Source organism: Thamnophis elegans, chromosome 10 (genome assembly GCF_009769535.1).
Source record: "Thamnophis elegans isolate rThaEle1 chromosome 10, rThaEle1.pri, whole genome shotgun sequence".
Classification (NCBI taxonomy): domain Eukaryota; kingdom Metazoa; phylum Chordata; class Lepidosauria; order Squamata; family Colubridae; genus Thamnophis; species Thamnophis elegans.
The window spans coordinates 13,556,347-13,571,700 of NC_045550.1; the positions used below are offsets into that span (position 1 = coordinate 13,556,347).

Sequence of the window (15,354 nt, forward strand, 5' to 3'; positions counted from 1 at the left end):
TTGTTGTGGGGAAAATTAAAAAAAGAACAATAAAAGTGAGAGATGAATGGATGGATGGGTGGATAGATGGACAGAGAGACAGACAATCAGACAGAAAGATAGACAGAACAGATAGTGTCAGCCTCTGCTTTGCTGCTGCTTCGGCTGCCATTGTAACGGGGAGGGGGGGCATGGTAATTGGGAGGGGAACTCATGATGTGCTGGAGGAAGATTCTAGACGCTGACCTGTCCATCTTACTGCGCATGTGGAGGAAGGGAGTTTCCCGCCAAGGTTAACTGTCCGGCATTCCATCCTGGTGATGTCTTTTGAAGTTATCTCCCACCTGACAGTTGGGTGCATTATAATTGGACTATGGACTGGGGTGCCAAGGGGAGGGGATTGAATTATACATGATATTCTTTGCTTTCGCACCTAATTAACCAGATTCAGCTTAGCTTTACTATTGTTCGTTTATAATTAGTAAAAGTACACTTGATTTCAAACAAATGGAGTTGAGTGGTTTCTTTCCTGATTATTAAATGAAGTCGCAGCTGACAGATAGATAAATAGATAATCTCCAACAATACTGCTATCTGCAGTCTCCCAGTTCGGAAATCCTTGCAGGGCACTGACAGATCCTTGGGACAAGGACAGTGACAATACAATATAATAATAAAACTACAGGTAGTCCTTGATTTGCAACAGTTCATTTGGTGACCATTCAAAGTTACAACGGCACTGAAAATAGTGACTTATAACCAATGTTCACACTTAGGGCCGTTGATGCATCCCCAATGTGATTTACATTCAGATGCTTGACAATTTAAGACAGTTACAGTATCCCGGAGTCATGTGAACACCTTTTGTGATTTTCTAACAAGCAAAGCCAATGGGAAATCTAGATTCACTTAACAACGGTGCTACTAATTTAACAACTGCAGTGATTCACTTAACAAATGTGGCATGAAAAGTCGTAAAATGGAACAAAAGTCATCTATCAAATGTTTCAGTTAGCAACATATAGTTTGGGCTCAAATTTTGGTCGTAATTTGAGGACTACCTATACAACATAATGTAGTGCTGTAATGGCTTATATATTTTACATCTCCTTACTATACATCTCTTTTTACAGCACAGCAGAAGTATTTTGACGTCCGTTTAATATGTTTTGAGGTGCCAAGAAGAATGTAGGTTTCCAAATGTGCTACAAGCACTAGTTATATGACATAGCAAATTCACCAGAATTTTTCCCAATCTGTAGAATTTAATATTTTCTCACTAAAGCTCCCTCTATTTAATTATACTTTCCTTGTGTGTGTGCTTGTCTATTCACTTTAGCCCATGTCCTAATTGTGCTACCCTTGATACATTGGCATTAAAAAAAGGACAGCGTTTATAGGTAAAGCGATTATAGACAGCAGTTTCAGTTCCCACTCTATTATACTTAAATGTACTTGCCACTGATTGCCTGTAAGGATAATGTGCCAGCAATCAATGATCAAAATGAATAGATGTGAATAAGCCAGAGCTCATGGTAACTGCATTTATAAAGTATGAGATGCATATGACGTTGGTTGGAGAGAAAAATAACTTCTTCCCTATATATTTATCTAACCAGTGTCTACATCTTTGTTGTTTCCCTTATATCATAATTACATTATAATTTCCATAAGAAAGGGACGAAACTTTTATACCTTTTAAATCATGGTGCACATAAATTGTGCTTAATTAATGCATACATATCTACATAAAAAAATTGACTACAGGAGAAAGGCGTCCTTTATATACTGTATATTGGACCAATAGGCCCTGAAATAACACTGGAATGTAGTTTACTTTTAGGGAGCTTAAAAAGCTTCAGGCATAATATTTGAATAGTGGCTAAATGCACAAAATGTATACGTAAATACACCCCTAACATGTAACTCTATTCTGTTTTCTAAGGTAATTCAGATAAATTTATGTGAGGACTTGTTATGCTGAAATCATCCGAAACAACCCATTCAGTTCCTAATTCTGCAACTTTGTAGTCTGCATGCACAGAGTTGCTCTCAGTTAGATGGATTGATTACACAGAAAATTCTTCTAATACATAATGTATTTGTAATTTTAGTATAGAGTTACACAACAGGAAGACATTTTAACATTCTAAAGTCCCTCTGGATTAGCAAACCATCAATGTAGTAACATATGAGACAGTTACCTAACTCTGGATCAGGTATCCTCTTACCATTTGTTTAGCAGTTTTTCTAAGTTTCTTGGGAATACTCTCTCTGTAATGACAGCCTTGTGAGAATGTGAGAAATGGAAAAAGAACGTCTTGTCCATATAGACTGTAGAATGTTCTGACCCATAGAGTGAGTTAGAAGGAGAAAGAGACTCATATGTATAGTAAAATGTATAGTAAAACATATGTGTGGAGACATTATAGCTATAGAATTGTTCAGACCAATGTATGAGTCTAAACTCAGTCAATACAGAACTGGAAAGAAGATGTTTCAGGTTAGAACAGAGGTGTTACCTGAATTAGCAACCACTTTGTAAGCAAATATAGAATAAACTGAGTGGTAGTTCAGTCAAATCCAGTAAGCCACACATCAACCTGATCCACTCAACTAACCAGGTGGCAGCGGGATTCTCTCTTATTCTTAGTCATGACACTTCTGGACAGATATCACAAGAAACTTTCCTTAGTGGGAATGTGCCACCATCTCTTCATCCTTTTCAATGCACCATATTGGCTGAAAACTGAACTAAGAAGTGTCTCACCTTTTATGGGAAACCACAATGGATATGGATGGTTTCTTTTAACAACTACAAAACCTACTAGATTGGTACCTCCTCTTCTTAGAATTTCAAAACCAAAGAAACAAAAGCCTTGCATAACAAATAGATTGATGGGCTACATAAAACAGTCAGAAGAGTGAAAACAGTGTGGGTAAAGAAAATAATTTCCATAAAAATGATTCTTAAGCAAAGAGTGTAGATGCAGAGACACAAGGTTGACTAAAGTAAAAGTTCCTTCCAGCCTTTGATAATGTTTAATTTCCTAGTCAGTTTTGCTTTCATTCCTTATTGTTCTCATTTATAAGGAAGCCATTTCATCCAAGATGCCCAAGTGTACCTATTGATATTGTCTGCAATTCATCCTTTTCTTTTATTTTAACTCTACCTTTATTATTTTGTAAATAACTCAATATGGTGATCATACATAATACTATTTCCTTCTCCTGTTTCCCCATAAACTGCTGAGGGGGGTTAGATTGAAAGAGAATGGCTGGGCCAAAATTACCCAACTGACTTTCATGCCAAATGAGGGACTAGAACTCACAGGCTCCTGGTTTCCACCCTGGTGCTTTAACCACTAAACCAAACTGGTTGTCTTCTTCTACTTGACACTGGTTGGTAGTATTTATGGTTCAAACACTAAAATTACTGTCCCAAAGGTGCTTTTTCAAAAGGCAACTGAACTCTCTAATTTTTCTTTGAAGACATTTCATTTCTCATCCAAAAAGCTCCTTAAGCTCTGATTGCAGCTGAAAAATTCAAAGATGTTACAGGATCTACCTGTGTTTCCACTTCTGTTCCCTGACCTTGATTACCACATATTATTTGGCCTTTTTGTTCCAATCCCTTTATTCTTTCCTTTGAAAATAGACTCAGAGCAGACATTAAAGGACAAACCACCCAAGAACTCAATAATATATGTAGGATTTCATGGTTATTATTCGATGCTATGATGATTTAATTAGCATGAAATTAATGCAGTATGAAACACTGAATGTGCACTGATATTTTGTTACCTAAACCTGGTTAAATTGGTAGTAAGAGTTCTGGTAATATTTATATTATTGATGTTTATGCCCTTCTCTTGAACATGTCCATATAAATCAGTGGTTCTCAACCTGTGGGTCGGGACCCTTTGGGGGTCGAATGACCCTTTCACAGGTGTTGCCCAAGGCCATCCGAAAACACATATTTTAGAAAAAATACAGAAAACATAAAATAATTTTTATGTTTTATGTTTCCTTTTATGTTTTATGTTTTATGTTTTATATTTTATGTTTCCTCACAACATGAGGAACTATATTAAAGGGTCACGGCATTAGGAAGGTTGAGAACCACTGCTATAGATGGATTTTAAATGGTGATTTATCTTAATAAGCACAATATGATATCCTGACTTTTGCATTGACAAAAGAAACCTGAGGTAGATAGGAATTGACTCTGGTACATTGTCTGTTCAGACTGGGGCTTTTCAAAAATATTTCCTCCAAATAGAGGTGTATAATCATATAATGCAGATATTCGCAGCCATTAATTGCTGATGAATTATTTCAGGATAATTCTGTGCAAGAGAGTGAATATGCATTGATCTAGTTTTTCTGAATAAATCTGAAATTGACACTTGGCATCTGATGCCAGGAGTTTATATACTGCTCATGTTCAAGTGCAATCCAGCAACTAGTCACTGGGTATCATACAGACACCAATTGATATAATTCCCCCCATTTGAATTATTTCAACATTAAAGAATGTCTACTGCCTCTATTAATTTGGGGAGAAACATCTGTTACATTATTTATTTACTTATTTCATTAGGTTTAGACACTCTCAAACTCCAAGCTGACTTTGAGGGGGACACTTAAATGCCAATGTTCAAAAAAACTATTTTGTTTTATTGTTTTGCTATATTGTTTATTATGAGCCATACTGGCACAGTGGTTAGAATGCAGTAGTACAGGCTACTTCTGCTGACTGCCAGGTCACTGCAGTTTGGCAGTTCAATTCTCACCAGCTCAAGGTTAACTCAGCCATCCATCCTTCTGAAGTCAGTAAAATGTTGACCCAGATTGTTGGGGGCAATATTTTGATTCTATAAACCCTTTAGAGAAGGCTATAAAATACTATGAAGCGGTATATAAGTGCTATTGTTTAGTGCTATTATGGTTGGCAGTTCTTTAGGCATTTCTATGCACCTACTTCCCAAGGACCCTGAAATAGGCAGATGTTGTTAACAATGTTAAAGAAATTGTCACAAGATGTAGGTTATTTCAAGTAAAGCTGCCCTCTGAAATTGATTAATGGTGATTTTCTCAACACGGTTTCTCAACAAGCATTAAATGGACCTTTTGTTATTTATATTATTTTATTTATAACCTATTATTATTATGTTTGGATAATCTACAGTTAGAATCAATCTAAGACTGGTAAAAATTGTAATAGTTAAATCATAACCAAGAACCTAAGAATTATCAAGATAGCATCTAAGAATATAGGCAACTACAAAAGCAGGGTTTTCTTTTTTGAAAAATTATCATTACATACCAAATATATTAACACATAGCAAGCTAGGTGTCATGGCATGTAATATTTGGTCATTATAATTGGAGCAGGCTAAGTTTGTAGAATGGAAGACTTTGTCCAAGTTTTTGAAGAAAATATCAGTTAACGTCAACAAACAGAAAAAATAAAACAAAGGTAGAAAATCCCGATATTATGGTTCTAAAACTAGCACTTTCTAGCTGTGTTGGAACTGCAGCTTCTGAAATTACAAGCCTAAATCTAAAAACTATGGGAATTTCAGTACAGACTACCATATATTGGCAATGCCAAGGTGGAAGATATTCGTCTATAATATAAGCACCATCCAGGAAAAATAAACCTTTTGAAATGGCATTGTTGTTGTCTTATGAAAAGACATTTAATGTCATATTGAACTTTGCATTTGAAATCACTAGGATTTAAAGTGCCCAACTTTGGATATATTATATCTGTTTTCCTAAGGATGGATTATTCTTGTGTTATCAATATTTTGTTTACATGTAGCTATAGGAAACAATTATTTGCTGGTGCTAAATCTGCTAATTAACCAATTAACTTTCTAATCTGAGAATTCTCAAATGGTTTTACGTGGAGTCAAAATAACAGGTGTAACTGGGGAAGATACATAGATTTTCATAAACATTGAGTCTGAACATCTGCTTCAGTGAAAAATTCATCTCATTTAGGAAGAAAATAGGGTATAAATCACCCGATAACTGTCAGAAATGTCCTCAAAGTATTGTCTAAGCATGTTCCAAACTAAAGTTAATGGGACTTGCATCTGCACACACTTCTGAAAATTAAGGGGTGTGATTGTTCTGAACATTAAATACTTTAATGTTTTGTACAATTTCAGTTGCTGCTAATCATAAATTTGCAGATCACACATAGATTTCCTGACAGAATTGCAATGCATGCAGTGGTGCTTTTCTGCTTCGTATACTTGCAATTCTTTTAAAGGCATATTTTCTTTTAAAGGTGCCAGATGTGATGTTAATTTCCCCATTCAGTATAAAGACATTCTGATGAAAATAGCAAGTGTATGCTATAGATTATCCTAGAGATTGGAAAGAATCTTTACCAGGCTACTTCCCTTCATAGGACAATCCACAAGAATGTTAATACTTCCTAGTGATAATTGTATCAGTCATGATGGAAGTGGAAACAATAATAATTAAAAAGAAATAATTAAAAAAGCAACATACCATGCAGGTAAAAGGTATGTGAGAATGGCTTTGGGAGATGCTACACAAGGAGATGCTGACTAGAGAGCATTCACATAATAGGGAGCATAGCCACAGCTACATAGTGGGTGGAGCAAGAGTGTCACGAGGGCCCCCCTACCCAATGTCTTCGGCTGTAAACATGGCGGAAGAATTGTAGTTTCAGATTTCCAAGATTCTGTTAATGTAGCTTTACAATAAAGTAGAATTAGCTTATCTGGCCTTGAGTTCTGTCTGATCTACCTGATAAGGCTGACAGTCTGTTTCAACATGTTTGAGCTACAGTTGTTGTTGCACCTGAACTTACTGTTCCCGAATATAAATAACTGATACAACGATTGGCACTGCTTCCACATAGATTTCAGTCAGTTAATTTGTTGTAGTGGTCAGGAACAAAGTACTTCCTTGTTTCTTTAAAAATATAACTTTTACACCGGTGATGGAAATCCTCGTGTTGGATTACAAATGCCTTCATTACTCAGCCTTCATCACTCAGTTTGAATTTGGTTGTGGAAGCCGAAAACATCGAAAGAACAAAGATTCTCCATTCCTGATTCAATTTCACAGTGGAAAATCTTTAGTTGGAGCATTCTGATTCCATGGAAGAACCATTATTAGCTCAGTGGTGCTAGTAGCCCATGTCATTCCTTCACTTAGGACTGAAGATGATTTGTTAAAAATTAGTTTCCAGTAGGTCAACTTCATGGCTTCTAACCTCATTTCCAATTTATATGTTACAGTGCACCAATAGATACTTAGAGAAATGTACACATTGGCTTTATTGATCAACGTTTAGTATAGATTCAGAATCAGGAGATTCAGAAGAATCGGGAGAAGTTCCAGTTGTTAAGCTTTTCAGAAAATGAGACTCTTGAATTAATGGACATAAAAAATTTCACAGGGTTGTTGTTATTACAAAATAGAAATCAGAACAAGTATTGAGTATGTTGGTTGCATTGATTTATTTATAAAAAATAGCCGATAACCTGGCATTGCTGGTATTTATTTATAGGGAGGAATTGTCCGGACCAAAAGTAATTTCTAATGTTGAATTTTTCCCCTTACTAGAGGAAGCCTCCTCGTGGAGCACTGTGAAGAAAATCCAGTGCGCTGCACAGTAGAAACCATTTTACAGCAGAACAGTAGAAGTCATTTTAAGGCACAACAGGCTCTATATTAACAGAACACAAACTCTGAGACATTTTAGGAGTGACTTATGCCCACAGTATTTGTTTCTGGAGAGTAAGTCATTTGTGTACTAAGTTTGGTTGAAATTGCTCAAGGCATTCCAGAGTTCTGCTGGAACACACAAACACACACAGACACCCCTACACACATACACACAGAGAGCCATTTATAGATAGATGGATGGATGGATGGATGGATGGATGGATGGATTAAAACCTAAAAATAGTTATAAGCAATAGCAATAGCAGTTAGACTTATATACCGCTTCATAGGGCTTTCAGCCCTCTCTAAGCGGTTTACAGAGTCAGCATATTGCCCCCAACAACAATCCGGGTCCTCAGTATATTGGCTGAACTAGTTTCACAAGGACAGAATCAAATGTACAGATGATTATAGCAACATTATAGTAATGTTATATGTTTTAGCCAAGAAAGCATTAATATAGGAAATTTTGCAAACTGTTTTGATTATTTAGCCAAATAGAAAGATGTACTACAGAATTAAAATGTGATATATCACATTGTTTTTGTAATTTGTAATTACAAAAAAAATTACAAACAAATTACAAAAATTCATAATATATAATAAAACATCTGCAAGCAAACAACCAAGTTCAGAAAAAGGAATGAAAAATATATTTCGGAGCAAATAACTAATTTGTTTGGTTCTAGGTCAACTTTAAACACAACATATAATTTGAATGTCATACCGACAAGGTACCAACAATTGTTCAGTATTGGTAGAAGCAGAACATTTCTGGGACTTGATGGGAATCTGAATATTTATCATGATTCAGATGATAGATGTCAGATATCTTGGAATATTACATTAATTTAGAAGTTAAGTCTGGATTACTTCTATTAATTATGCTTGCTGATGCATAAAGAACATGTCCAAAAAGGACATATGCTCTTTTTGGGAATATCTTCATGTTTCTTGGCAGATGTAGAATATAAAAAAGATTTAATATTTGCTTTTACTGTAGACTTATGCATAGCATAGCACTCCCCATGTTTTTCATTGAATGTTACTGCTTAAAAAGTCCATGAATTTGTGTCAATGAAAACGCTACTACATATACCATATTTTTTGGACTATAAGATGCACCGATATATAAGATGCGCCAAGATTTCGAAGAGGTAAGAAAAAAAGTTTTTGTCTTCCCCGGCCCCCAGGAGCACTGTGCAGGCTTCAGCGGGCTGGGGGAAGGCAAAAACGCCCCTGTTTTTGAGGAAAACAGGCCATTTTTCAGTTTTTGCCTTTTCCCAGCCCTGCTGAAGCCTGCATAGTGCTGCTGGAGGCTGGGGAAAGACAAATGCCTTAGTTTTTGTGAAAAATGGCCTGTTTTTTGCAAAAATGGGATGCAGGTCTGGGGCTTCAGGAGGCCAAAAATGGCTGTATTTGGTGTATAAGACCCACCAACATTTCCAAGCTCTTTTAGGAGAGAGAAGGGTGCATCTTATACTCAGAAAAATATGGGTATATTATATTTGCCAACTAATAGTTTCTTTTTTTGTATTAATAGCCTCATTAGAATTTATTAGCCATGGTGGTTAGAATGCAGTACTGCAGGGCTAACTCACTGCTCACTCCAGGAGTTTGATTCTGAGTGGCTCAAGGTTGACTCAACCTTTCATCCTTCCTAGGTTGGTAAAATGAGGACCCAGACTATTGGGGACAATATGCTGACTCTGTAAACCGCTTAGAGAGGGCTCCAAAGCACTTTGAAGCTATATAAGCTAAGTGCTATTGCTATTGCTATTACTTTTGTCCATTAATTCTATTTTCATGCTGAGTTTTCTCACCTTGATTCCTTTTTAAGTTTCCCTACTGCAAAAAAGATTTATTTGGACAATATACAAGTATTCACTCAGTGTACACAAAACATGCACATGTTTTTCCTGAAGTTAAAGCCTGATATATATTTATTTATTTATATATATATATATATATATATATATATATATATATATATATATATATATATATATATATATATATATCAATGTATATTAAAAATACAGGTAGCCCTCAAATTATAACATTTTTAATGACCATTCAAAGTTACAACAGCACTGAAAAAAGTGACTTGTGATCATTTTTCACACTTAAAACCGTTGCAGCATTGCTCCGTGTCACATTATTTACATTTAGATACTCGGCAACTGGTTCACATTTTATGATGGCTGTAGTTTCACAGAGTCACGTGATCACCTTTTGCAATCTACTGACAAGCAACATCAATGGGGAAGCCCAATTCATTTAACAACTATGTTACTAATTGAATAACTGCAGTGATTCACTTACCTTAATGTGGCATGTAAAGTTGTAAAATAGGGAAAACATTACTTAACAAATTTCTCACTTAGAAACATGAATTTTGGGCTCAATTGTCATCATAAGTCAAGGACTACCTGTAAGATCAAAATAGATCTTGTTTCTTGATTAATGCAAATGGAAAAGACCAGCACGATGGACTTACTTTCTATTATTTTTTGAAGCTTTGCTTCTTGAGAAACTTATGTATCCTTGTGGCTGAGGTCAAAGTGGCAGAGTGACAAAAATCTGAGTCTCAGATGAAGCTCAACTCCCCTGTTTCATCCTTAACTGGAGGCAGCATGTTAGACTGCTAGCAATATTAGAATATACCAAGATAAATCTATGTTTTGACATGCAGCAGCTCAGAATCTTGGTAACTGCTTATTGCAGGCAGCATAGTTTAAGGCATTTTGCATAACATTTGCTTCCTAGAAACAAATAGGCATATAATTACTCTGTAATCGTATAGTAATTAGTGTCTACCATGCCTATATTGCATAATTATATGCCCTGCAAATTATATGGAAATTATGCTTGGATTTAGTTTGCATTTCTGCACACACTGTTGTAGACAAAATAAAAACTTGGGATTTAATGTATAATTATGACTGTAGTGATGTTAAAATCTAGCAGGATGCTACAACTATCTTTTACCAATTACAGTTTTTTGGGTATTTTTATTTTTGCTGAGATTTAGAGATTGGTCTTCAAAAATCTGTGACTAAATCAAATAATTCCTGAAGTTGTGGCCTGAGCATTGCAACTACTATTGTAGTTGCCCTAAAACAGCAAGGTATATACATTTGGTATATAAACAGTGGTATATAAATATGAAAGCAAATAAATAAACAAACAGACAAACGAATGAACTATGTCTTTATATATTTCCTGTCAAAAGCTGCCTCATATTTTCTGCAATAATCATGAGTTTCTTGAGTTAAGTTTCAACTTGCTGCAATAATCTTTTCATCTACTTTTTATGCAGCGGAGCCTGTCATTTCAAAAGGGAACAACTGTCTGGATGCTGCAAAAGCCTGTAACCTGAATGATATCTGCAAGAAATATCGATCGGCGTACATAACACCCTGTACCTACAGTGTGTCTAATGAAATCTGCAACAAGCGGAAGTGTCACAAAGCCCTAAGGCAGTTTTTTGACAAAGTTCCCCCCAAGCATAGTTATGGAATGCTCTTCTGTTCCTGCCGAGATATTGCATGTACAGAAAGAAGACGACAGACTATTGTCCCTGCGTGTTCTTATGAGGACAGGGAGAAACCAAACTGCCTGAATTTGCAAGAGACTTGCAAGACGAATTACATCTGCAGGTAAGATAACACATGACACTTGGGTGATTAATGACGTGGTGCAAGGAACTGCTGAAATTGCCAGAGCTAGGAAACAGTATTTTCATCAGGGAACGGGGCAATCAGGAAAGAAAACTTGTATTCTCTAACAGAATAATATAAACATCTAGTTACACTTGCATATCGCTTGCATATCTATTATCCTGGAAAGTGTGTGTGTGTGTGCGTGCGCGCATATGTGTTGGTATGCACACACAAATGTATCTCTAGCAAGAAAGAAAATGAAATAGTCTAACATTTCTAAACAATTCTACAATTCTAACCGTTCTTGGCAGCTAAATCAACAACTTTTAATTAAGAAATATTTGATGAGATTAAAAACTAATAATAAAGTAGTTGGTATAACTATAATTAGTTTTCCTAAACAAATTGTGATTAGTTCACAGCTTGGCGTGGGTTCTGATATTTAAATGAAGAAGAAGGAAGGTATTAAATAGACTAAAATGTTAAAAAAAGACAATTTCCAAGAGATGATACACATGACACAACTTACACATATGTAACCAAAAAAAATCAAAGAAATCTTGGTATTAATAGATGAAAACCTATTTAAAAAACAAGTGATGGGATCTGTCCAACTGCAGATCATCCAAAAAGATACAATCTTCTTTTAAACCCAGATTGAAACTATAAATGCAAAATTCCATTTCCTATGTAATTTTTATGTTGCAGTATGCAGATTTTTTAGGTTTATTTATTCATTCAATTTTTCCCTCAGTTTGGATGGTTCACCAAAACATCAACAAGTTAGAACATAAATAAGCATGACATCTGTGTTGTTGTTGTTGTTTTTTAAAAAAAAACTACTTTGGGGACATTTGTAATTTGGGGATTCAATTACATAGAATTAAGTTGAAGCATTAAATAAATAAGATAAATATTTTTTGTGAATTTTTTTGATCTTCTAATAATGAGGCCATTTCCTCATTAGTGATTTATGCTGCCAAGCACTCACCATTATTTCAATATAATCAAAAAAACAGTCCTAATACTATGGTCATATTATGATATAAAGACTTTTTAAATCACCATTATCCCTGATTTTCACACATTTATTATTTAAATTATTTGAAGGGTCCAGATTTCTTTTATGTATAGTTCTTTTGATCAGTACAGCGACGAAATAATATTTCCAACGGTAGGTTTCCTAGCTGTGTAGCTATTTTCATTAAACTGACAACTAGAATGTTGGTCAATTCTGTGATTGTTGAAAATAGGAAATCCAATGGTTAACCAATCGTCTTTTTCTCACTTTCCCTCATCTTTTTTGACTTTATGTCTTGCGTTCTCCATCATTGCACAGCTGCAGCTCCTTGGTAAAAAAAGAAAAACCCCAAACGCTATTGCTATTTTTTGAAAGCAGCAGGAATATGAAAATGGATGTTTGTGCAGATTACCTATTACAGTTCTCTTTCCATTGTAGCTTCTGCTTGAAGGTTTTACCTTAGACAGTCTGGCTGTTCAGGTAATTGTTTCACAGCTAGGTCACCTTTGCATGTTCATCACTTGTTTGCTGTAATATTAAATAATGACTTCCATGTGCAAGTCATTATTTAATATTGCTTTGTTTATATTGCAATAGCATTGCTTTATTATTTAATAAAGCAAGTTATATCAAAATGGATGATTACTGGAGTTATAACGCTGACATATTTGGCAGGAAGACATTTTTGGGCATAGACTGATAAGTTCCACTCTTAATGGTTAGACAATTAGCAGATCAAAGTGTTTGTTTACTATGTCTTTGTTGTTTTTGTGCCTTTGAGTGAGTGTTGAATTTTGGCAGCTGCTGTTACTATGTCTCTTAATTTTACTGGTAATTTGGGTTATTATGTCTGTTTTAAGAGCTGTTTGAAACCACTGGAATCATTATTCTTTCTTGCCCTTTTTGTCTTTATTTCCTTTATTTCCTGCTTTCTATAATAATCGAAATTAAACCTGTACATCAAGAGAACTTTTCAAAAAACAGTGTTCCGCAATGAATATATTATGCAAATATGCAATCCCATATTTGAATTTTTCAATGTCCCTGGAGTTGACGCACAATGTGAAAACTCTTTGTTAGCTTGAATTCTGGAAGCTATATTTTAAATATGGAGAGTATTAGTTTTCAGAAATATGAAAACATGATATGTGAATATAGCATAGAGGCAACATTATTTGGCTTATTCACTTTATAGCTCTTAGCCTATAGGTCATTTTCTCAGCTTATGCCATTTCCTATCCATCAACTCTGATATGAAGAGCTTCAATGCAGATTTTATTTCTAATCATATTTCCGTGGATTAAATTATTCTATTGATCAGAATATAATATCACCGATTTTCAATCATATTATGTCTTCTCTTATTTTGAGAATCTGATATTCAGTGCTGCTTATTGACTCTGGTAATAAGCTTAATCTTGGCCTTATAGGCAGAGAAAATTCCATCAGTCTCATTTAATGACGCAGAGACAATTTATTATGTGGTTCCTAAAAGCCTTTCCAGAACACTGATGACTAGGGGGAAAAAATAGAGGTAGACAATTCAGCAAATGTGTGAACGCTGCTTGCCCATTTTAACATTGCGTGAATATAAATTTGCTGGATTTACTCCACTGAATATACTACATTTCAAACTAGAATTAGATGGACTTGAATATAAAGATGGCTTCTTCTCCTTCTCCTTTTGAAGCATGCACACAGGTAGTCAAAGGTATACAGGTAGGCCTTGACTTACAACAGTTCATTTAGTGACTGTTCAAAGTTACAACAGCACTGAAAGAAACTGATTTATGAGCGTTTTTCACACTTACGAAATGTTGCAGCATTCCCATGGTCAAATGATCAAAATTTGGATGCTTGGCAATTGGTGCATGACAATTGCAGTGATCTCCTTATGTGACCTTCTGACAAGCAAAGCCAATGGGGAAGCCAGATTCACTTAACAACCAGGTTACTAATTTAACAATTGCCATGATTCACTTAACAACTGTGGCAAGAAAAGTCATAAAATGGGGCAAAACTCACTTAACAAATGTCTCACTTAACAACATAAATTTTGGGCTCAATTGTAATCATAAGCTGAAGACTTTTCTGTATTTTCTCCTGGTATTTCTATTTTTGTAGTGTTTTTGTTATTGAAATCCTTTTTTACATTCTTTTGATTTACATTTATCTTTTGTTCAGTGCTCTAGATTGAAAGCATGTATGACATGAATGTCCCAAAGGTGCTTTTTCAAGAGGCAACTGGACTTTCTTGTTTTTCTTTGATTAGAAAAGTCCAGTTGCCTCTTGGAAAAGCCTCTTTGGGACAACCATGACCTGGATGACTGAGAATCTCCGTAGCCATGTATGATACGAAATTTTCACATGCATAACCTGTTACAATAAATGAGGAGAGCAGGGCACAGTCACCCAATAGGAGTTTATGGCTGGTATAAAAATGTAATAAATAAATGAAATCACAAAATATTGATGAGGAGAAAAGTAAACAGAAAATGGAAAGAAAAGCCACCAATTAGATGAGACCTGATTGGATTTTCCCTATTAGTCCTGCATACAGGAAATGTTCATTTTATGTATGTTTCATTAATGATGGGAAATATGGTGATTTACTATCTCGCTTTTCTAACTTTATTTATATATTGGGATGTTTGCTTAGGAATTTAATGGGAACAGAACAAGTTATGAAAAGTTTCATTTCTTGAATCAGATAGAGACTTTTAAGACAATAGGCTCTGTATTATTAGCCAGATTCCCTTTGTAGTTTCCATGTTTAGATAACTCTTTTGTTTCTTTAATTTATTATTTAAAGACTATTGCCTTTGCTCTTCAGCCACAAGACTCCAACAGCTACTATGGTAACAAAGAAATAGGTAAACAATGCAAAAGATATGACAACTAAGGAGAAAGAAGCAGAAGGGGAAAGATTGAAAGAAAGAAAGAAACTTGCACTGAACATGTTATCTAGTT

The 15,354-nt window shown here is 35.0% G+C and overlaps 1 protein-coding gene across 1 annotated transcript in view; it reads left to right on the forward strand.

The window, feature by feature from the left end:
- Positions 1-15,354, forward strand: part of GFRA1 (GDNF family receptor alpha 1) — a 269,475-nt gene that overhangs the window by 168,516 nt on the left and 85,605 nt on the right. The window contains 1 exon segment of the mRNA XM_032225807.1: positions 11,021-11,360. Coding sequence (XP_032081698.1) covers positions 11,021-11,360 — 340 coding nt within the window.